Below are 23,341 nucleotides of genomic sequence, written 5' to 3'. Positions count from 1 at the left end.
TCCAAGAAGCAAGAATTTAGTCAATATTTGATCTAAAAACCCCTGAACACCACAAGAATTACAAAGATGCTTAATGCTGAAGATTATGTTCCCTCCTCTGCAAAACCAGAGCTAACCAAAAGCCTGCTGATGTCAATTGAAAGACTCCCACTAACTTCACTGTTGTTTGGCTAGAACACACAGGAAAAAAAACAGCATTGCTGGAGCCCAGGGGTAAGGAGAACCATGGCAGCAGCAGGCTTGATTGCTCTGCTCTAGCCATGGCAGTTTGGCCAGAAGACAGGGATGGACTCAGAAGACCCAAGTCCCATGCTGCATCCTGCTAGGCAATCTTTGAGGAGTCATTTGTCCTCTGTACCTCACTTCTCCAGTCCTTCACTCACCTCTTTTGTAAAGTTCTCCAAGATCTCCTGGTGTGGTTAAAAAAAAAAAAAAAAAAAAAAAAAGCTCACAGCACATTGTAGGTCCACTGCCTTCTGCTGACACAGATCAAGGTCCAGTCCTCTCTAGACTTTTGTTCAGAGTTTAGCTTCCCACTTCTGTATCTTGTTGGCCAGGAACCAACTTTTGGTCTCCCTGCCAGCCATCTGCAATATAGCTGAACCGAGACACATAACCACTGAGATCATGATTGCAATCATGGCTTTGTAACAGTAACGCCAATGCCAGCACCATGAAGGACAGCCGAGTTTAGGTTTATTTTTCAAATGGTTATAAATCTTGTTCACCCATTAGAAAGGTTACTCCATCTTCTTCAAGTGAAGAATGTCTTTAGAAGGACTTGAGTATTTATTAAAGCTTTTAGACCAATGAAATTCAAGAGTAAATGAAAAAATAGACAAGATGTGCACCAAGTAAGAAATTTCACATCCACTCAGAAGTACCAATTATAAAAAGCTATTAAATTGGAATAAGAGTATAAAATATTTATTATAGTAAGGGAGACATTAGCTAGCAGTATTGGATTGTATTAAGAAACAGAAAATTTAGACTGAATATTAGGAAACTGTCCTGACAAAGTGCTATTGATTAGAGAAGTAACATCCTGTACGAAGGGAGGCAGCCTCTTCAACTGACAATTAAAACAATTTTGGACTAAAAAAAGTCCAGTAAATGTACAAGGGGGAATAATTCAGTAAGAAGCTCATTGTTTCTGCCCACAGAAAGCAGTAGCATTCAGCAGTGCCCACCTCAAATGGTACTCAGGTTCTCTTTCCCTCCTGCCCTCGAAAATATAATCTTAACAGAGGCTTAAAAATGCTTTAGTGAAAGAGAAACTCACCAGACAGAATGCTTTTTATTTACCTTCCATATTCTGAACTACAAAACTAGGTATTTTAGAAACATTAGAAAGTTAAAGTGAGGTAGGACCCTAGCTGTGGAAGCAGGCTGATGCAATCAGGAACATGACATTTAACATCATCTCCCACATGCAGCCAAATGTGGCAAATTCTCCATGTAAACCTAATCCAAACACAGCCCTTCTCCAAGCTCAGAAGGAATGAAACCAACCTGACACCTCACCACAGGCACCAGAATATTTTGTTACAGTCTTGGGTTCATTATTGTCAGTCTTAGAAGCTTGGAAAAGAGCCACTGCATTACAAATTACAGGCACAAGTGGGTCAGCTGAAGACCAGCTTCTCACACAAGGTGAGCAAGTATCACAGGTCCAGATACATTGATATCTGGAGAGGAAGGAAAATCAAGCTCATTAACAGATTTTTCTGCCCCATGCCGATTACTGGTGACTTTCAGGTCATTCATGTGAAACAGCAGAAAGCTCTTGAGAAAGACTTTAATCACCTGAGACAGAATGCAGGTTTTTGATTCCATCGCTTTCCTGACCCCACTGCATACTGGAGCATCTGGAGACTGCTCTGGTTTACATCAGCACCATCTGCACCTTTGAGGACCATGAGTCTTCAGACAAGTAAATGAACAGAGTTGCACGCTGCCTCGCACATTCATCCCCTCAGTCTCTCCTGTGTCACCTCTGCCAAAGCAGGATCACTGTGACCTTCCAGCAACTTCTTGCTTCCAGCAACTACTCTGCGCTTCCACTGGCAGGTAGCTGGGGTGTGGGCATGGGGCTGGCCCTGAAAGGTAATGGCCAGATCCAGACCTTCTACTTCACGCAGAAAGCCTGGAGCTGGACTGCAGAGTGGACCAAAGTCATTCACAAGAAAGGGGTTTCTTTAGTGGGCTTTTTTGTTTGTTTTTGAAGCTTTGACTGCTCAAAATACCTGTAGAAACTGATGCCTGTGAATTCCTGCATCAAGCAGGTCCTGGTCACAGATTGCTTACTTAAATATCCAAGAAACTTTTCTAATCTTTGTTTTATACAACTATTCTATCTTTTGCCAGTCACTGCACTTCCCTTGTTACTCAGAAGCAGCTAGCCAGATACAAGCTACATCCAGTATAGCTGTTACTGAGAGTAGCTGGGGAGAAATGAGCAGAATTCAAGGGGAAGCACTTAGACAAGCACGTGGGTGCCTGGCTGTATCCTGGTGGATGAGATGTTCCTGGAGCTGCTGGTGTCCCCCCAACACAAACTCTACTGCTGCTCAGGCTGGGGCTCTTTGCTGAGCAAGGTGATACCTGAAACTCACTGACCCGATGACAGAATTCATCATCCACAACCCAAGTAGGACAGAAGAAGGGTTACTTATATGCTTAAACTGTTACAGACGCAGAGGCAAGCCAGCAAAATGCATGAGAATGTTTGAGGTTGGAATGGTATCCTTAAGCAGAAAAGCTAAGTAACACTGCTGCCAACTGGAGTTGGCAAAATAAGGGTTTTTTTTTAAAAAAAAAAAAAAATCTATTACTATGTTCAGAGGTACCCAAATATATTTTTACAGGGACAAGAATGAACATAGTGCTTAGTTATGGCTACTTAACAGTCTAGTGTTAGTGTCATGGAAGTAGCCTCAGATTTTAGCAATGAACAGTACCAACTGACGAGTGTTCTGTACAAATACTTGTTTTAAAGGGGACATTCCCAAAGAACAAATTTCCGGCTTGAATTTAAGCCTTTCACATGCAATGGCAAGGGAACAAATGCAACAGGATTACAGTACGATGTTTGATGGTGGGTTAGCTCAGGTCAGGTGAGGTGGTGTTTATTCTGAAGATGAACACCAAGGCTTCACTCACTTCTCAGGGGCTTCTCTTCTAAATCAGAACTCTATCGACACCAGCATCCAAACAATTATAATCTATAGACTGCCTCTGACTGACGTCAGAAACTAAATTGCACTTAGAGGTATAGGAAGGTACAAGCAGTGACAAACTATTACAGACTTCACATGCATCTGTCAAATGCAGGCACAACTCACCAAAACAGAACAAAGAGCCTTTTTCAGACATTGTCTCAAATCCATTTGGTATTAACAGAGAAATGGAGCACTCTGCAGCTATCCCTCTGATCTCCTACCCACCTTTTCAAAGAAATGCTTTGGTATTGAGAAGACAAAAAAAGAAGTTCTTCTGTATTAACAGCTCTGTGTTCTGGTGTGCCTAGAACATCTGAATGTACAACAGAGATTTGAAGAAGTGCTTTCAAACCAGAAAGCTTGTCTGTTCTTGTAACTCTGATAAATAAGAGAGATTACCTCTTTCTACAAGCCTTGCCTCACTGGAATATATATAGCACCTAGCAGAAATAGAAAGTGATTCATATTTGGGGGTTTAGGATTTTTTTAAATTTTTTTTAATATTCCATAGCTAACAGAAATCAGTGTTGCACCACTACTGTCCATGGATCTACATCAGCTGTACGCAAGCGGGAAATGATGCCAGCCTAAGAGCTGCCTTCGGATTTCTCTTGGAGAGACTGAGAAACCAAGGCACAGTTTAGAAATCTACTCTGCATGCAGGATGGAAATGTAACTTTCCAGAGATGAACAGAGCACTGCAAAGCACACAATCGTTTTAACTTCTGCTTATTTTCTCAACCCACAGCACGTAGGAAGTAAGCTGATAAATACGTCCGTCTGTTCTAGGAGAGGCCACCAAAAACCTCAGGGAAGAAGGCTCTGTATTGTCATAGCCACTAGATTTTCCTACAATCTCATCCAGCACATTGAGCAACATTACACTGCCATCTCTTGGCAGTTATTTAGGTAACAATTTAAATTCTATATAAGTACAGGAATAAATTGACATTAAAAAGACATTAGAATATATCAAAAAAAAATAGACATATTTCTCTTTGTTTCAGCCTAGTTGCTGGCTGGGCTTAAACCAGGACACACTTACTAGACAAATAAAAAGACTGAAGCTCTAGGTGAAGAGTCTAGTTTACATCCAGTCTATTTCCCTGACTCTGTAGATTTGTACCTAATGTTAGACACACCTAAAAAAACAACTGCTAAGAGTTTAAATATGGTCTAAAATTCTTTTTTTTTTCATTATTCCACAAAAGAGTAATTTTTATAGCCAGCTTATATGCTTAGCACATTACCACTGTCCTGAAATCAAAATTTTATCCACTTGATTAAAACAGTTATCAAAACGCCAGCAGAGTTGTGGGCAAAAACATGGCTCAAAGTTCTTGGTCCTTTCAAGTATGTAAAATCATAAATAACATGATTTAAAATATACAGCAAAAAAAGACAGGAGTACAGCCTAATGCCACTTGTATATACTGGAAATGCAGAGGCAGGAGAAAGTAGTTAATAACAGTTTCTGACATACAACATTTGCACTCCTTGTAATATGAGGTCTAAGAGGTCACCAAAACATTACAAGTAACAGCTCCAGAAAACATCATCAAGATTTAAATTTTGCAGCTACTAGTTAAAGAAACAATTCAGTATTAAGCATGAAGACACATGCGGAAACACTGTCCATACTAATATCCACATGTTCCTAACTCTGGTTTCCACACCTGTGGTAGGCTGGTCTGTTACCCAAGATGTCTCACTCCCTGCTGCAGATCCCTTCCTCCTCTACATGTACACGGTCCATAATGTTCCAGTGGCTGAAACTTTTTGGTATACGCAAACCAAGGATTGAAATGCAAATCTCCCTCAACATCAGCAACTGTTTTAACAGAGATATTACAGAGGAATAATGTGCACACACAGCCACCCGCTTAAACTGGGAAGAAGAGTGACTTCTGCTCCAGTTTTACAAGAAAGAGCTCCGTCCCAAAGACAGTGACACCCCTGTAGAAGGGGAACCTTCTGTGTAGCACTGAGTTGGGTTTCTAAATAACTTTATCAAGCCTTGGGAAAAGGAGTTCTTTATGTATCTAACTCAGAGCTGTAAAATCTAGTCTAAGAGCAAGTCCCTAAACAATCCAAGAATTTAGTCATACTGAAATCCAGTGGCACTTAGAGGGCTCTTATAAATGTTATCCATAATTTCTATAACTATGTGCAAGTCATCAACTAAAATGTACAATGCAGGCTTAAGTTACTCTGCAGTGTACGACATAGAAAGTCTTGGTAGGCCCAATAGCACATGCAGAGTAACACCCATAAAACACAGTCTTCAAGCACTGTTTTCTAGGGAGACAATGGACAAAGAGCAGTTGAATAACAACTCTTACAAAGCACCAAACCTTGCACCGGTGTAATTTACCATTACTCCATTTGAGCGAACAGAAAATGTTTGCTGCAGTTGAAAGTCTAGCCCATCAAATGTGTCTATTTGCAACATGTTATGAAAGAATGACAACAGCATGATCCTTTAAAAAAAAAAAGCAAACACAGAATTATGAAGTTGCAAACACTGTGCTAAGATAAACAAGGTCACTGTCTACTTACTTGAGATGCAGTTATATGAATTTGACCTTTCTGTAAGAAGTGGTAATTTCAGTGAAAACAACCTTTCAGTTCAGAAGGAAAGGGAAGTAAGTCATGTATCCTGCAGTTGCAGTTCATGATGAGACTCCCAGCCCTAATTTAAAGGTCACCAACAATCCTTTGAAAGAGAGATTGCTTTTTACTTTTTCCACATTTTACAGAATGTCATCAGGGCTGACTAGTCCACAACAGCAATACCACACAGTTGCCTGGCCAAGAAAGAACTTCAGCCTTCCCTTCAGTACTTATCACCTTACTAGGCATGCCAAAATTACCAGCAAGAACATAAGAATAATCAGTAAGGATGTTGGTACAAATAATTATTTTGCTAATCTGTATTACAATAGTTACATCAGTATTTTCACTCTGGTAACAAGTAGAGGAACTGAAGGCCTTATTATATGCTAGGTGGTTTACATAAAGGTTGGGACTGGACAGTCAGTCTTCACTTCCCCTTCCCCTAAAGAGGGTCATAAGAATATGATACAGATGGAAGTTTCTCTGGTTTTGTTTGAGTTGGGTTTTTTGAAACCATTCCTAAACTGATTCTAGAAACATACTGATCTCTATCAAAATTGCCTATTCTTAGGGACCACGGCACTAGGAATAGTAGCTGCAGCCAATTAATGTTCTTCCTTTCTAAGATTTAAAAAATATGTGGACATGAACACCAATCACAGCTCTTAAATCTACTGCGTTCAAGTTAGTTCATCGTTTGCCCTTCAAGAAGGCAAGCAGCTTACCAGCAGCTTGGATAAGTACAGGTCTTCCACCTCTTCTTTATTATTTGACTTCTGCGTTGAAGGAATGTGATGCATTCTCAGCCATATGATAAGAGAGAAATAACCATAAATCAAGAAGCACTTAGAGGAGTTGAGAGGAAAGGTGGAAAGACAAGCCATGACATGATGTCATATTTGGGAAATACTGTTAAATGCAATACACCAGGCATACCTGTCAGCTACTAGTTTGTAGATGTTACCAGTTAACTAATACTTCCGAGGAAGATGCTAACTCCCATGTCATTCATGACATAGCTTAAGTCTGTAACTTTCCTGTTGTTTCTCCAAACTCTTTAAAACAAAAGAGCCTAATGGCATTAAACCCACTTAATGCTAACCTAAAACCTGAGCAAACTATTTCCACAGCAGTTCAACTGTTTTTCAAACAGGAAGTGTTCACTCCTTCACCTTTGCCTACTCAGTAGTTTGTGATGTGGGCTGTATGCCAAGGATATGCGTCATGGAGGTTAGTGCCAAAGACAGGATTAATGATGTTCAGTGACAAATTCCTAAAAAGTTAGCTTCCTACATGGAGACTCCCCAGCGTAACACTAGGATCTTCACATTTGTAGTTTTAGATTTGATTTGTATGTCTGGAAATACCTGCCGCAAGATCCTTAATAGAGCTGAAGAACACCCATGGGAAACTCTTAATCCATGGGATGCCAGAGCCTGGAAGCATGCAAAGAGCTGTTCGTGCTTTTAATGTAACCTGAAGAATTTCTTCAAACACTTACTTACCCCAGTAAAGCTCTCTCCAGGGAAGAGATTCAAGCTAGTACTAAAGACAGATAACAAAAACTTTGTGACCACACAGCACAGCTAAGCCGAGGACTTTCTTGAGACAAGAAGGGCAACTACTCTTTCTCTTCACTGAGCTTGACAAGCTAATTAGCGGAGAAAGCTCCATCACGTCCCTGAGGAAGCAGCCCCTGGCACAGAACAGGCCACGGGTAGTCTGGTGCAAGGGAAGGAAAGGTTTACCATTATCGATGCACTGGTGCATCAGTTTGTCTAGCTGTTCAGCTCCTGAGGGCTATCTCCTTCTTCGAAGGAAACACAAAATAAGATCTGCTGGTTGCTACCTGAAGCAGGTAACCATGTATTTTTTTCCCCATACTGACTGTTGGATTATGCAAACTGCTGCCCTCTGCCAAAAATAATTCTCGAGAATGGAAGGACTGCATGGGGCTCCTTCAACACCCTGAGCGGCATTACGCTTCGGTGTGGTAGCAGTCTAGCGAACCTGCTTTCCACACCGTTATCCACACCTTCACTGCCAACAGTGCTGTTGCTATATATGTAAGTGACTTGTATAGCGCACAACCCATTGTAGTCTGCTCACTTTATATAGATGAATACATCAAAGTAATCAGTGTTACAACAAACAACAATGACAGCAGGCTGGAGATGACTTCGAAACATATTCAAAACGTGTCTTTTTCACAGAGTGCTCCACATGATTAAGACCAACATTGCTGACTTTATCAAACAATCCCTGTTCTTCCCCCCCATACTGGTAGCTGCTGTAGGAAGTAGGAAAGGGCAAGCAACTTGCCACAGAGTAGAGGATAGCTAATGATGTTTGGTGATGGTGGCAATTTCAGCTTCTTCCCAGAAAGAAAGCAATTAATTTGCCTCTGTATATCCCAAAAAATTTTCATGCAAAATTGTTTCTCTAGCTAGACCCTCACTAGGCAATTTCTGAACCCTCTATCAATCCAGGTACTTGTTTCAGGAAAGACCTTTAAGGGCAAAGCAGTATTACAAATGTAGCCACCAAGAGCGAGATGACATCTAGAGAGATTCTTCGTATCTTTAAAGCTCTGTACAGAACATGAATTTTTACTTGCTCAGGTACAGCTCAGTTCCGACTCTTCCTTTTTTATTCCCTTTCTTCCTGCTTTAGAACCTGCAGCCATCATTCAAGAGCATCACTCCACAGTGCACATGCATGGTCCCAGGTCTGAAGAACTTAGAGGGGCTACAAAGGCTTCTGAGGAGAAGCTGGTGGCCAAGGTATGAAGAGAGGTCACATTTGCCAATTCACTCCCTGGGCATGCAGAAGGTCATGCCTCCTACCACCTGGATTTTGCACACATAGCACTGTCACTTACATGAGACTTGCACATGCTTAAGGGTACAAAATTAGAGCATTTCTCATGGCTCCCAGTTAGTTGGATTGCACTTGACTGTAAAGCATTCAGAAAGACTGAGAGGTACTTGAAAATTTTTATTTCAGAAAACACGCAGAAATAGTGTTGCAGAGAACATTATGATAAAAATTAAGTGATTACATCAAAATTAATAGCTTTGAAAGGTACTTAAGTTCTAAGCAACTCGAATGCTACATAAACTTTTTTTTTTAGTAAGGCGTTATTTCTCTTCGATTCTTCCTAAATTTTCTTTTAGAAGGAAAATTTAGAAAGTTTTAAGCATTACGCCTTTGAGATAAATTGTATTTAAAGGTTACAGTGCAAAACTACATATCTTAGTTCCATACAAGATGGCTTATTAATTGCCCTAGATACGCGCATACTCATAAATTTGTTCACATAATTTGATGAGGGGAATTGATTTACTACCACAGTGAAATACTACATTAAATGCACATAATTCTTTCTTTATACTGCTCCTCCCCTCTTAAAACCATTCTGTTTGAATGCATGCCATACTGAATTATTATTCTATAATCATCTAGTGATTTATTTAACTGCTACAGCACATATAGTTAACATTCATCTATATTCTTATTCTAATTTCACCTTTATGTTTTCTGTTGTCATACCAACAAGGAAAAATTATGGATTTCATTTAAACCACAGTACAGTTATGGAGCAGCAAGATAAGATAAGGGACTTATATTCTCTTGCGACACATCTTTCTCAACGATGCAAATACAAAAAAAAAAGGCAAAATACAATCTTTCTGAAAGGATAAGTAGTACAGAATCATCAGGTTGAAAACTTTGTAATATCTTAAGCAAATATTGCTTGGGGCGGGGGGGGGGAACATACAAAAAAAAAATCCCCAAACCCATTTTTATTACTGTCAAATCATTTAATAAAGAAAAGGCTGCAGACCAAGATGCTATGTGTGACAAGAACTGGAAGGACTTGTTCCACAATCCATCATGCCTGACCCAACATTCACTTTGGATAAAAATGATTATTCCTGACTCAACCTTCTATTTTATTCACAGAGCAGTACAATTTTCCATCAGCCTTAGCTTATGTGCATTTTTAGATGACTTGACTTCCAACAGTTCTTGGGAGATATTAACCAGCAAGATGAAACCTGATTAATGCTACAGTCTCAGAGTGCACTGAGTTCATTCCACATTCAGTGCAACAGCCTTTGCGTGCTCAACTTTTACTGCTTGGAAGACCACCACAGTGTTTGCCAAGACGAAACTGTACATTTCTCTCTACATCTACATTGATTTTGCGCTCATGCTGCCTGGAAATATGGCTGATGCACAGCACACGTGCCTGAAGACATCTTGAATCAGTACAACACACAACAAAATTGACAATAAGCCACTGAAAAGAACCACTCCCTTTCCTGGTAAATATTGAGGAACATTGAGGATGCAGTTACAGCACACAGCAATTCTTCATAAGTCTCTAGCCTTACCATAAGACTTCCTTCAGCCTCCCAAGTGAAATTCTCCATTGGAAAACCTAGGCAACAGTTAAACAGTCCTTTTCTATGATCTAATTATCTTAAGCAGGGATAAGAAAGAAGTTGTGTCTCAAAGAAAAACATGGTGGCATCTGGGGAATACATCTTCACGAAAGAGAAGAAACCCAAAGATGCCAGCATTGCAAACTTTTCCCAACAGTGTGCAGTATGAACCTCTGTAGTGACTGGCCATGCCTCTGAGCACAAAAGGTCAGTATTGCTTTCTATATATAAACATGCAATGTAAAGGCTAAGAAAACATGTATCCCTGCAATAAACTTCAGATACCCCTCAAAACCCAGCCATGCAAAGCTATCAGTAACTTCCTGAGCAGCAGCATGAGCACATCGATCACAACCACCTATGTGACTGCTCTATGCACACCAAACCAGTGAGCTTCTGACAAGCTGCAGCCCATAGTAGCAAGATACTGTTGTCACTATCAGCTGTAACAGGAGACTCAAGCTTGACTTCTGTCTGGCTTCAGCTGTGTATTCCACAGTACACAGGGGTCACAAACATAAAGAATCATGACATACCCACCTGAACCGCCAGGAAAGCACTTGCTGTGTGAAAACAGTAACTCAGGCTACTGCAGTCAAATACATCTGGCAGTGAAAACATCAGCAGCACAGCCTAATAAAAATGCAAAAGCTACCGTGCCACACTACCCATAAACTAAATCACACTGTATAGGCAAGGGCCAAAGGAACTGCACAACAACCACTTTGGTGGAAGGCAGCCCAGCAAATCTACATGGATACTCTCTCAGCTTTATTTACTCATTTCCTGCAAGCGCTAGAATGTGCAGTTCTGTCTCTGGCAAACTGCTGAAAAGAAGCAGCACGTTAAGTGAAACTACAAACCAAATTTTGCAGCAGAAGTTTGCCAATCACACTATAGAACCAATACATCAATTTGAAACACTGGCTTCAATCCCTTCAAACTCTCCATTATATATGTAGTCCATAAAAGACCTGAATGGTGTGCAAATACATTTTCCTTATCTATATAGGGCTTGCCAGAGGTCACTGATGTCAAATGAAGTTTTTTCATACAAGGCAGATGGGGAGCACAGAAGAAATTTGATGTGCACTTCAAAGGGAAGAAATTCCTTCAGTCTGTGAGGCAGTTCTATGTCTCACTTAGCAATGAGTTTCTTTTGAAGAAATACTGTTACACAGAGATTTAAGTGGAATGCTGTTACATAGCATCCTCTATTAACAAAAGTAGAATAATATATTCAGGACAGATTCCCTGCAAAAACATTATTAGAATTTTAGCCAGTGGATGGGTGGTCCATTTAGTCTTTTCAAGTGGCTCACCTACTGCTGTCAGGCCAAAATACTTCACAGATGTGACTTTATTTAACTGAAGTACATCCTGAGACTAATTTTCACTGAAATACATTGTTATTAATCAGGAAGCAATTTGCATGGTGAGATATGAATTGTTCGCATTGTTCTATACTTGTTTTGTTTACATCTGAGGATGTGACAAAATGTTAACTTTTTTACTCATATGGAAGTCGAGACTTTGTGAGTGTTTGTGTATTGGCAAAAAGATCTATGGTTCATATTACCCAATCAATGCTTCAAGTGCAGCATATGATGAGAGATGAAATGCAGAGCCCTGTGATAACCAAGAACAATAGCTCAACCACTTGTTAACTCATTTCATGTGTTTCTGCGTCAGTTTCCTTATCTGTACAAGAAAGGAAACAAAGTTCATCTATTTCTGCAAAGCACTTGGGAGATATTTTGATAAACTGTGTTATTCAAACACAGCATTTTCCAAGGTCAGTCTTCTCTGCACAGCTAAGGCATACTTAAATAAACTGATCTTCAACTTATTCTTTGGATTTACAAATATGATTACCAGACATTTCATTCCAGCATCCCTTTACTTATGGAAGATTTAGCCAGCTCATTAGCACACAGCAGGAGACAGTTTCACCAGGCAGGAGCCCCAGGCTCAGCAATGGCCCTCAGAAGTCCTGCTTCCAAACTTAGTGAGGGCCAGGTGTGACTCACAGATAATGAGCTCGGCCTTGCAAAAAGCAGGCAGCATGCCAGTCAAACTCCACCGCACAACGCCACAGCAGACTCACTGCGAAGACTGCAGCCTCTCATCATTTCAAATTCTCAGCCCATAAAGTACTTTAATGTACTTTACAAGCTATAAAGCATAAATGAATTGAGCTATAAATGGACAAAACCTAGTTTCCCAGCTAAGCAATTAGTAGAGAGCATTAATGTATTTATTATTTTTTTAAAAGACAGTAACAGCAATCCAGTGCATGGAGGGGAATCATACCTGTGGTCAGTCAGATGTTTATGAATAGCACTGAAGTACAAGTAGCATATCTTAAAATAACTGCGGACTGGTCTGAGAATGGTTCAAAAAATAGGAAATAGAAAAATATGTATGTTTTGACTCCCCATCTTCAAATGGCAGACTACTGTGCAGAGAACAAGGGGGCTGGCAGGGGAGCTGCATTCATCATCTATATGTGGTAGGCATCTCATACTGAACAAAAAAAAAAAATAAATCTTTACACCTGGTCTCTCCACAATTCTCTGAGCACTTAAGAGCAGACGCTGGTATGTAATATCAGATTGCTCACGTCTGTCTATCCTGCCTAAATACACTATACAGCATTTATATTCTACTGGTTTACTACTAAAAACCAATAAACTGCAAGTGGTATAATAAATCAAAGTATCTTTCTGCATTACCAACACTTTTTAAAATTTGGTTGTTTGTAATGAGTCTTCCAGCCATGAACGCATGCAAACAAAACCCTAACAGGATATGTACATTTTATCTTATCTGCCTAGCCGAGACCACATGGGGAAAAAACCACCACCTTTAGCATCTAGTCTTTGAACTTGACTAGCCTTAGAATGTTGTCACTCTACTCCACTTAATGGGATATTGATTTTTTATACTTCACTCTCTGCAAATCAATATTCTAATGGATGCACAATAGACTGGCAGAAGGATAGAGAGTACATGCCCACTAACCTGATGGAGATGATTATCCAGAAATGAAGGTCAAATCAAAGGAAAATTTAAACCTGACATGAGAAGAGCAGCAGCACAAAGAGAAAAGTCTGTAAGCAAGGGAATATTTTAAAAAAAAAAAAAAAAAAAAAAAAAAAAAGGATCCAAGATTAACTACAAGATTAACTAGAGAAGGAAGAAGACACAACCTAAAGAGAGCATGGATAAAGCAGCTAACAAACTCTCAACCTGGGAATGATAAAGTCATCTTGGACTGTCTGCACTCAATGCCACCATTTAAGAAGCACTTTAGATCTCCCGCAGGAAACATCTCCAGTGTATCACACAGGCGATGTACTTCCTTTCAAAGTAAAATAGCAAGTTTAAACATCTGAGAACTATCTGAATAGCCTATTCAGAACAAAGTCAGGCAGAAACCACGTGCAATATAAAATAAAATACTTAAAATGAATACCTTATTCTTCAAGAGATTGGTTCCGTAGGAAACTAGGAAGCTGAAGGCAGCCTTCAAACAGGCTCTTTTAGCAAAAGGCCTTCTGATCACATCTTTCTGGTGCAGGCAGAGAACAACTTTTTATGCTATGTAATTTAAAATGGCCATCTTCCATGGCCTATTAACTTGCTGGTGTAACTTAAGGCAAGCTTGAGACAGAAAATACTCCAATGGTCCAGACAAACAAAAGACCAGCGCAAAAGTATTCCTGGGCCAGAGTATCCCCATGCACCAGTGCACTGGGAACTGAGTGGCAATCCCACTGAAAGCCACCTCAGGTGTTACAATTGAAGCCAAGTTGCAAAAACATGCAAAGTGCACTCTCTTCGCAAATAAAGCAAACCTCATGCCAGGGAGGAACACAGATCCAGGGGAGTTATTAATGTTCTCTACTTGGCATGACGAGGTAGCGATGCAAGCTGTGGCCAGCTGTGGGCCCTCTGGCTCAAAAGATATGTAGAAAAATTGATGATCCAGCAAAGGGCTACCAAGATGGTCAGGAGACTAAGCATATGACCAATAACAGAAGTTTGAGGAACATACACTTGTTTATTCCAGCAAGGAGGACACTATGGGGTAATCTAAAGGAACTCTGTGAAGAGTAATTACGAAGGTAAGAGAGTCAAACTCCTCTCAGTAGTGATAAATAAGGCATAAAGGAAAAAAACCCACAGTTCGGGAAGTTCAGACTTGATATTTTGAAAAAACTCTCACTGGGAGGCTGGTACAGCCCTGAAACCTGTACCCAGAGAGGCTGTGAAACCTCAGGCCTTGAGAATTTTCCAAAAGTCAGCTCAAGAAAGCCACAGCTGACCTGACTGAATATTGGCAACTCTCCCAGTTGAAAAAAGGGTTGCACCAGATCACCAGATGATGACACTACCAATACATGAAATCACTGTATTATGTATTAATCACTCGAGATTGCTCAACTTCCACCACACTGACATTAAAAAGAAATCTCTTAGAAAAAGCTTCCTTGATTCCAGCACCTTCTGTCTACCAGAAAAGACAAGAAGCTTTGTATCTAATTTCTTCTAGACTAGGATTGTGCCTAGTTTTCTGAGCACAGCTCCCTTACTTGCAGTCTGATGAGTCACAGATTCACATGCACCCCTGAGCTCCACCACCTTGTTACAATATACAGCGTCAGCCATGAAAATTCAGTGATGAAGTCAGATGAAGACAGCTGTCAAATGAACTCACTGTTCCAGACACAGTTAACCTTCCAAACTCCAATTATCAGATAGATATTAAGAAATCTGAGAAACTGCAGAGAACACTCATAAAAATGATTAATGAGCAGAAAGCATTATTTATACAGGGAGAAAAATCAACAGCTAAATGCATGCAATGTATCAAAGAAAAATGATTCATACGGTCTCATCCTAGAGACAGCATAGCATGCTGCAAAACAAATTCACAGCTGCACCAGGTGCCTTAGTTCAGCATCACAAAGTTCACATACAGTTCGCTCTTTCAGCTCCGTTTTAAGCTTTCTTTCAACAACAGTTTTACATAACAAATTAAAATGAGCTTTCATCAATTTTTCACCCAACCTGGACATCTCAACAGTTCAACCCATTCATAGTTCAATACAATAGAAGCCCTGGGTGGGAGGAGGAGGAGGAAAACACTGGATTTTCCATGACCTTTTGCAGATTTCCAAAACCCCGTCTCCTGTGCATGTAAGCAATCTGTTTCTTTTACTACAAAGTAATGACTCATTACTTCTGTCATTTAAAAATTGAAAAGAATTCCATCTGGCACCAAGGATTAGCAGCCAAATTATGTGTGTCTTGATCTAAAGGTCAATTTGGCAATAACAGAAAGCCCTAAACTACAAAACCAAAGTGTATTTTAATATCTGCAATCACTCAACATTTCAGCATCTCTCTCATAAAACTGATCTACCACCTTCCCCACAATGAGAAGCACTTACAGGATGACAGCATCAGTCCCAAGATGGCAGCGCTCAGAGGCATCCACGGGAAGCAGCTGTACTGCTGCTGCTGGCGTGGACAAACCCAGAGTGATGGGCTGTGTGTATTTAAAGCCTTCCACCATTTTTATTCCATTCACTTATGTACGAAGCATTGGTGCTACAGGTACATTTCCTTTACATTCACAGCAGCATACACTGATCCAAGGTTTAAACTTAACAAAGTCTTCCCCAAAATTACACTAACCAGATACTGGGAGGCACTGACCTCCAGAAGTTCCTCTTCCATACCTTCCCTTCTCTTACAGGCTGAATGCAATCCTAAACAAGTCCAATCATTATCTTCCTATCAATTCTGCTATCCCCATCAACTGTCCAACCCACAAACACGGACTTCACCATCCAATCTCACCTGTACTTCTCCTGGTGTTGCTCAGCTCCTCTTCACAGGCAGGAGGAAGGAGACACAATAGGTTGTCGTGGTTTAACCCCAGCCAGCAACAAAGCACCACACAGTCGCTCACTCACTCCCCCCCACCCAGTGGGATGGGGGAGAAAATCGGGAAAAGTAAAACTCATGGGTTGAGATAAGAACGGTTTAATAGAACAGAAAAGAAGAAACTAGTAATGATAACACTAATAAAATGACAACAGTAGTAATAAAGGATTGGAATGTACAAATGATGCGCAGTGCAATTGCTCATCACCTGCCGACCAACACCCAGCTAGCCCGAGCGGCGATTCCCTGCCCCCACTTCCCAGTTCCTACCCTAGATGGGACGTCCCATGGTATGGAATACCCTGTTGGCCAGTTTGGGTCAGGTGCCCTGGCTGTGTCCTGTGCCAATTTCTTGTGCCCCTCCAGCTTTCTCGCTGGCTGGGCATGAGAAGCTGAAAAATCCTTGACTTTAGTCTAAACACTACTTAGCAACAACTGAAAACATCAGTGTTATCAACATCCTTTGCATACTGAACTCAAAACATAGCACTGTACCAGCTACTAGGAAGACAGTTAACTCTATCTCAGCTGAAACCAGGACACAGGTGAAGACTCTTTCCATTTCCTGGATGTTGCAGGAAGAGGGATCAGAAAAGTCATGTCAGTAACCACCACAGGGAAAGAGACACAAATAATATCTTGTGGGAAGAGCACAGAGCATGCTCCAGGGATTTCTGTCTCCTAAGTCTGAGGAGCTCATTTCTGGATGTGATAATTGATTTCAAAAGGAAAACGCATGGTTCACGCAAAGGGAAAAATGGAGGTGAAAAGACATTAAGAGCTTCTTCAACCTTAGGCCCCAAAACAACTGACGCAAGGGGCAAATACAAAAGCCAGCACAACCACCAGCAACTGAAGAACACAAGTCTGATTCCTTTTTCCTAGCCACAGCTCAGTTTACAGTTCACAGTGAAAAGATGAGGCAAGACCAACTGTGACTGGTCTACATTCATCACGCTGCACGGAAGCGACGTTGTCATGATTGCTTTAGAAAAACATCCTATCTAGTACTGGCAAGACCTCCCAGATCAAGCAAGAGCTTGGTTCCATAGGTCCCTATCTCCCTTCATCCAGAAAACTAATCTGACTGAATTATCTCTGGACAAAGTAGCCAAGAGGAAGATTAGGGCCTTGCTCTGGATCCCTGTAGATACAAAACGTGCCAAATCTTTTCCCATCCCCAGACAGAAGGAGGCAGATGCGGTCTCCACTGCCCAGCTACACATGGCAGCATTTCTAGGCCTAGTAAGATCTGAACACAAGACTTCCCACCCACATTACAAAACACATTTACTTAAAAAAAAAAAAAAAAAAAAGGTTAATTAAAAGTGTAAACCAGCCAGGAAGAATTAAAAAAAAAAAAGCCAAACCCAAACCAACAACAATAAAAAAAGAAAACACCCAAGCTCTAACATCTTCTAAATAAGCAAGGATTTACAGTCACATGAAGAATTAAACTAACTCACTAGTTTGTAATTAACATTTAAAATTACTCGGGTTGGAGTACTTTCACACACATCACACAAAGCCGCACCGGTTTCTGGAGGGGCAGCCCCGTCTCAGGGAGCAACACACGGTGGCAGCCACATCGCCTTCGCCCAGCCCCTGGCTAAGGGCAGCCTCATCCCACGGGTGCACGGCGACGCGGAGCTCCCCTCGCCGCCCAGCGCCTCCGCAGCGAGCGGCCCGGCACCACACCAGCGTCGCTAAGGGAGGGAGCGCCACAAGATGGCGGCTCCCCGACAGCGCCAGGCGAGCTCCCGCTCCCGCGCTACCGCTCTGAGCCGCCATGGCGCCTGCGCGCCCGCACATCCTCGCGTCACTCCCTCTGCCCAACCAAAGAGAGGCTTCGGCGCGGATAGCCAATCACCGCAGGGGGAAGGGCGGGGCCGGGGCCATGGCGGCCGGGGCGGACCTGAGCGGTGGGCTGGAGCCGGTGGCGGTGGGGCTGTGGCCGCCCGGGGAGGCCCCGCCGGCCTTTCAGGTAGGGGCTGCGGCCGCCCCGGGAACCCGGACCGGAGAGGCGGGGGGGAGACCGGGAGGAGGAGGGGAGGAAAGAAGGGAGGGAGAGAGAGAGAGAGAGAAGCGGCCATCGCGGCCCGGGCCGCCTGAGGAACCCGTTTGCCGGTGCCGTCCCCTCAGCGACCCCCTCCCCTCAGCCGGCCTCTTCCCTCAGCAGCCCGTCCCCTCAGCAGCCCGTCTCCTCAGCCACCCGGTCCCCTCAGCAGCCCGTCGCGGACACGGGCAGGACGGGGAACGCGGGCCCCTGCCCTCTCGGGGTGACGCTGGGCGGGAGGGCTCCGCTCCGCGTTCCACCCCCGCCACCGAGCAGCCGGCCCCTCGGGGCTGGTCTCGTCACGTATATTAGACGCAGTTTTTCTCCCGATACCTGGCGCTCCGGAGATTTTAATCGCGCGGTTGAGACGTCACCTTTTAGGAGGAATAAAGCTCTTGCGCTACAGGGCGTCAGCGCCGGCCGGAGACTGAAACGAGAGCGGCAGTAAAACCCTGACAGGCTTGGCAGAGGCTTCCCACTCCACAACCATCTACAGGAAAAGATGCCGCCTAGAAACACAGGGCAATACCTTAAACGTGTAACTTTTTTCATGCTTTCTCAGGCATAGTCCAGTTTCTGCCATTTTCTGTATTACTTGTAGTAAGTTCCAAACACGTTTCCTGGAAGTACACCCGATTGCCTAGGATGTTGCTTCAATCATTAATTAGAGGGTATTTAGAAAACAGAACGAAGCAGCTTCAAGTAAGCCTGGGGGAAAAAAGACCCAATCCAAATAGACCCTAACATTTCTAAATGGCATGGTGTGCTGCTGGTATTTAACAGAAATAGGAAAGCTTGTAGTCTGTGAATGGGAGAAGATGGGAACAGAAAAGGGACTATTAAACTTGGTTTTGAGTAAAGCCAAATGACTGAGAAAGCTGATGTTTATGAAGAAAAGAAACTTCCAAATGAACTGGCATGTTTCCCAACACCCAGAAGCTACCAGACATAAGCTATTGTGAAATGTAATATTTAGTAATAGCACATACTCTAGGTTTCTAAATAAAGCTTTGCAAGCTGAATGGTGAGAAAAAAAGTAAAAATATACATGTAGCTGTCTATGTTTTGCAAAGTTTCTATCAGCTTTTATTTTGCAACAGTCCATGGTTCTATAATCATTCACCTGCTGGGGGCATCAGTGTAATTTTGAGAACGTGATTTTCAGCTTTCATGTGCCACCCTCACAACAGAGTAGTTAGCTCAGCTTTTTTGTACAAATGTAGAGGTGTGCTAGTGCACACCATCATCACTTTGTAACAGAATTAGCAGGAGCAAGTTTGACTGCAACATTTTGAATAGATAAATTGAAAGTATCTTAATTTTTAACAAAAATGGGCATTTGAAATTCTGTGACTTAAAATAGCTATAGACTAACCTTGTAAGTAGTTTTTTGAGCGCTTTAAAAGGGGGAGAAATTACTTTAAAGATACTTCGCTATTTAAATAAAAACTCTATCTAGTAAATTAGATCCAATTAGATGACATGTTTTTCCTGCTAAGATTGTTTTTTTTTTTTCTGGCTAGCAGACTATTTTGAGAAGTCCAGTCACTAACAGACTATCGATTCTTTTTCAGCCTATATGGAATATCTGGTTTGCATTCTTTAAAATGGTCTAGAAAAGTTAGAATTGTAATTAGAAGTTTACAGGAAAAAGAAGTGTTCATTATTTCATTTCCCCACATTCAGACAGCAGTTGTTGCCAATCACAGAATTCTTAAAAATATGATAGCCTCTGTGGAAAGAAGCATTGAACATGACAAGGATTTGACTCTTGTTCTCTTTGCAGTATAGCCCAGACAACGTCGCTGGAGCAGATGGAGACATTGACCCCACTGAAATCACTTTTCCGGGGTGTTCTTGTCTTACCAGCTCCTGCATGGTTCACACATGCTCGTGTCTTCGCTTTGGTGAAAATTACAACAGTTTGTGCCTGAGGCCTACAGGTGAAGAGGAGGAGTACACCAGGCCTGTTTTTGAATGCAATGCCATGTGCCAGTGTGGTGAATCCTGTCAAAACAGGGTTGTTCAGAGGGGCTTGCAGCTCAGACTTGAGGTATTCAAGACTGAAAAGAAAGGGTGGGGTCTTCGTACTCTGGAATTCATAGCTAAAGGAAGATTTGTTTGTGAATATGCTGGTGAAGTTTTAGGCTTTAATGAGGCACGTAGAAGAATTCAGGCCCAGAAATCAAAGGATTCGAACTATATTATAGTAGTGAGGGAGCACCTCCATAATGGTCAGGTAATGGAGACATTTGTTGACCCTACATGCATTGGTAACATAGGCAGATTCCTGAATCATTCTTGTGAACCAAATTTATTTATGGTGCCAGTTCGAGTTGACTCAATGGTGCCTAAACTGGCACTTTTCGCAGCCACTGATATTTCTGCTGGAGAGGAACTTTCATATGATTATTCTGGAAGATTCCATAATTTACCAATAACTAACAGAGAACAAAAATATTTAGAGGAAGATAACAGATTGAGAAAACCTTGTTACTGTGGTTCCCGCACATGTGCTTCCTTCTTACCTTGGGACAGCTCCCTCTTTTCTGCACCAGACACTTGCTCAGGGAGTTCTCTGTAGCTTTTCAGTCCCAAAATATACCTAAAAATATAATTTTCCTTAGCAGTTAAATTGCAGTTGAATAAAACTCTGTGTATTCCAGCAAGGAAGCATGTGTGGTTTTGAGTAACAGGTGGAAGACAAGATTTTGAGAATAACTTCATGCAGCATCCTAGAGACTGTTTTCAAGGTGGATGGTATGAAGGAGCACTGGAGCTTCAGGATGTTCCAAAGTCAGTTACTAAGCCAGGCCTGGTGTTTTTTTCTTGTTTTCTTCTGACAGCTTGCTGTAAGTTAAAGTACCTCTCTCAATTTGTACCTTTCAGAAAAAATGAACTTTTAACATTGGTACACAGAAAGGACAATGAGAAATGTTACTGAAAATTACACAAGAGAATGAGACAAAGGAATGTTGATATTTGCAAGAAGGGCATTAGGTTTCTTAAATACCATTAAAATAAATGATTTTTTTAAAATTACGTACTTGCTAAAAATTTTTTTGTTCCATGAAACATAAATAGCTTATTATTATTGATGTAAAAACTTGTCCAGAAAGATTAGCTTGAATGCTTCACCCCTCACCTTTTCCACTTCAGTCACATCTAGCTGCATGCCAAAATCTGGTTTTAAGTGACTAGTTCAGTTTCATGACCATTTAGCTGCTGTGTAAACAGCGCAGTACTGCCAGCTCCAAGAATTACAATCATCCCATCTTTTTAAATCACATCTATCTCAAGGCTCATCTAATAAGATTTCTGCAGTAATAGCAAGCAGCACATCCATATTACTTTCCAGCACTATTATTATGCTACTTAGGAAGCAAATTCCAACTCTGCAGTCTAAAGCAGTATGATGCTACTATTCTGATTTCTGAAATAGATTAAAGTAGGAAATACAAAAGTACATCTGAGCAACAACAAATATGGTTTTTTACATCGTTGAATGGCTGACAAATATGTGAGCACTCCTTTTCACTACTAACTGATTTGTTTTCACTGTTCCTGCAGAGTCAGACAGCATTAAGCAAGGCCTGTCCTCTCCCAGCAGAGGGAGGAGATTATTGCCTCTTGTTTTCATCATTCTTGTACAGGTCTAACACATGTACATGGCTTTACTGAGCATCTCCTCACACCAGGGATACAGGAGAGAGCTTGCTGGATGAGGTATGTTCTGCAACTGAATGTTACGTCACTCTACTTCCTTTCAAATTAAGGACGCTTCAAACAAATAAGCTTGTTTTGAATTTCCCCCAACTTTGATGCACAAGACAGATTAACTGCAATGCTACTTTTTACAGTCGTGCCACAGTGCACCATCAGCAGCACAAACCTGTAGGTTATTTGCTCTGTACAGTTTGATTTTTAACTGTATTCATAACCTTTGACGTAACACACAGACACACAAGGTTGCACATCTTGGGGGGGGAGGGGGGGTTGGCTGTTCTGAAGACCATTGGTAACTTTTTTTCCAAATAAAAGACCACTTTCATTTGCACCTGGAAGATTAACCTGATACAGACAAGGGATAGTTTGCTGCTATTATTCTGCTATTTGCTAAACAAAATCTTACTTTGTGTTTACCTATTCTTCCTTGATAAGGTTCAGTGTTAGCTTTTTCCCATTTAATATATATCTTCATGCTTCCGTTATGAAGAACTGCTGTTGAGATTTACATATGGCTGTGGTTTTAGTTTAAGAGAAGATTACTGCATAGTTTTTCTTAGGGTTAATGATTAAAGCATCACTTCTGTCAGTACAGAAAGCTTCCAAAGGATTTCAGTTGCTTGTCAAAAGCCACTTACAAGCTGAGTGGCCATTAACTTTAATCCTTGCCTCATTAAGAGTGCCTGCTTCTCTGGAAGAGTTCTCCAGATCCCGTAACTCAGAATGCACGCTGCACTGTCTACCAGAATACAGCTTGGGTTGCAAGGCCTATTGTCCTATTTAGAGGCTTATCTGGTTTTCTTCCCTCAAAGGGCGTTGCGCCAGCCACCCAGACACTTACAGCCAGTGGGACTGGAGGGCTGGGAGCAGATGATCCAATCTACTTCCTCTTTCCCTCCTGGAAAAAGTTTCAAGACTAGTTTTAATACCATCTGTGTTCCTCGTTTTCAAAATGACGGCACGATTTGTTAGCTTCCTGTTACAAATATGTACTTGGCATGATTTTGAGTAGTTAAGGAAGTGTAGATTAAAAAAAAAACAAACCCTGAAACACAAAAACCCAAACACCATTAGCAAGATCTAGTCCTTGCATCACCAGCCTTAAACCAGAGAACACAGCCGAGCCTTCTGTCTTTGTGCAATCCTACCCTTTCTGTCCCAGCCAGCTGATGCTGCTTCTAGCAAGTGAACAGAGTATCAATTATCTGGTTAGAACAAACTTCCACAGCACAGAAGAAGACGACAGCGTTGCACTGTTGAAAAGAGCCAGCCACGTTAAAGGCCTTGCAAGAACATAAAATAATAGGTTGTCA

The 23,341-nt window shown here is 41.6% G+C and overlaps 1 protein-coding gene and 1 long non-coding RNA gene across 3 annotated transcripts in view; one reads left to right on the top strand and one right to left on the bottom strand.

Moving 5' to 3' along the window:
• LOC142042797 (uncharacterized) overlaps positions 1–18,033 on the bottom strand; it is a 120,450-nt gene extending 102,417 nt beyond the window's left edge. For both annotated transcript variants that reach the window (XR_012653862.1, XR_012653863.1), the window contains exon 1: positions 17,781–18,033. This is a non-coding gene — a long non-coding RNA (uncharacterized LOC142042797). The remainder of the gene's footprint in view (positions 1–17,780) is intronic.
• Positions 18,034–18,141: 108 nt separating this feature from the next.
• On the top strand, positions 18,142–21,344 carry LOC142042569 (histone-lysine N-methyltransferase SETMAR). The gene is made up of 2 exons (XM_075052634.1): positions 18,142–18,230; positions 20,089–21,344. The coding sequence occupies exons 1-2, from the start codon at positions 18,144–18,146 to the stop codon at positions 20,884–20,886; spliced, it is 885 nt and encodes a 294-aa protein (XP_074908735.1). The 5' UTR covers positions 18,142–18,143; the 3' UTR covers positions 20,887–21,344.
• The last annotated feature ends 1,997 nt before the right edge of the window (positions 21,345–23,341 follow it).

This window comes from Buteo buteo, chromosome 21 (genome assembly GCF_964188355.1).
Source record: "Buteo buteo chromosome 21, bButBut1.hap1.1, whole genome shotgun sequence".
NCBI lineage: Eukaryota > Metazoa > Chordata > Aves > Accipitriformes > Accipitridae > Buteo > Buteo buteo.
The sequence above is the reverse complement of the archived record's forward strand: the minus strand, read 5'-3'. Positions and strand labels throughout refer to the sequence as shown.

Bases quoted from the DNA above. Each gene is read 5' to 3' on its own strand.
- LOC142042569 (XM_075052634.1), top strand. From the start codon at position 18,144: ATGGCGGCCGGGGCGGACCTGAGCGGTGGGCTGGAGCCGGTGGCGGTG. The intron at 18,231-20,088 runs GTAGGGGCTGCG...TTCTCTTTGCAG, and splicing joins AGGCCCCGCCGGCCTTTCAG to TATAGCCCAGACAACGTCGC.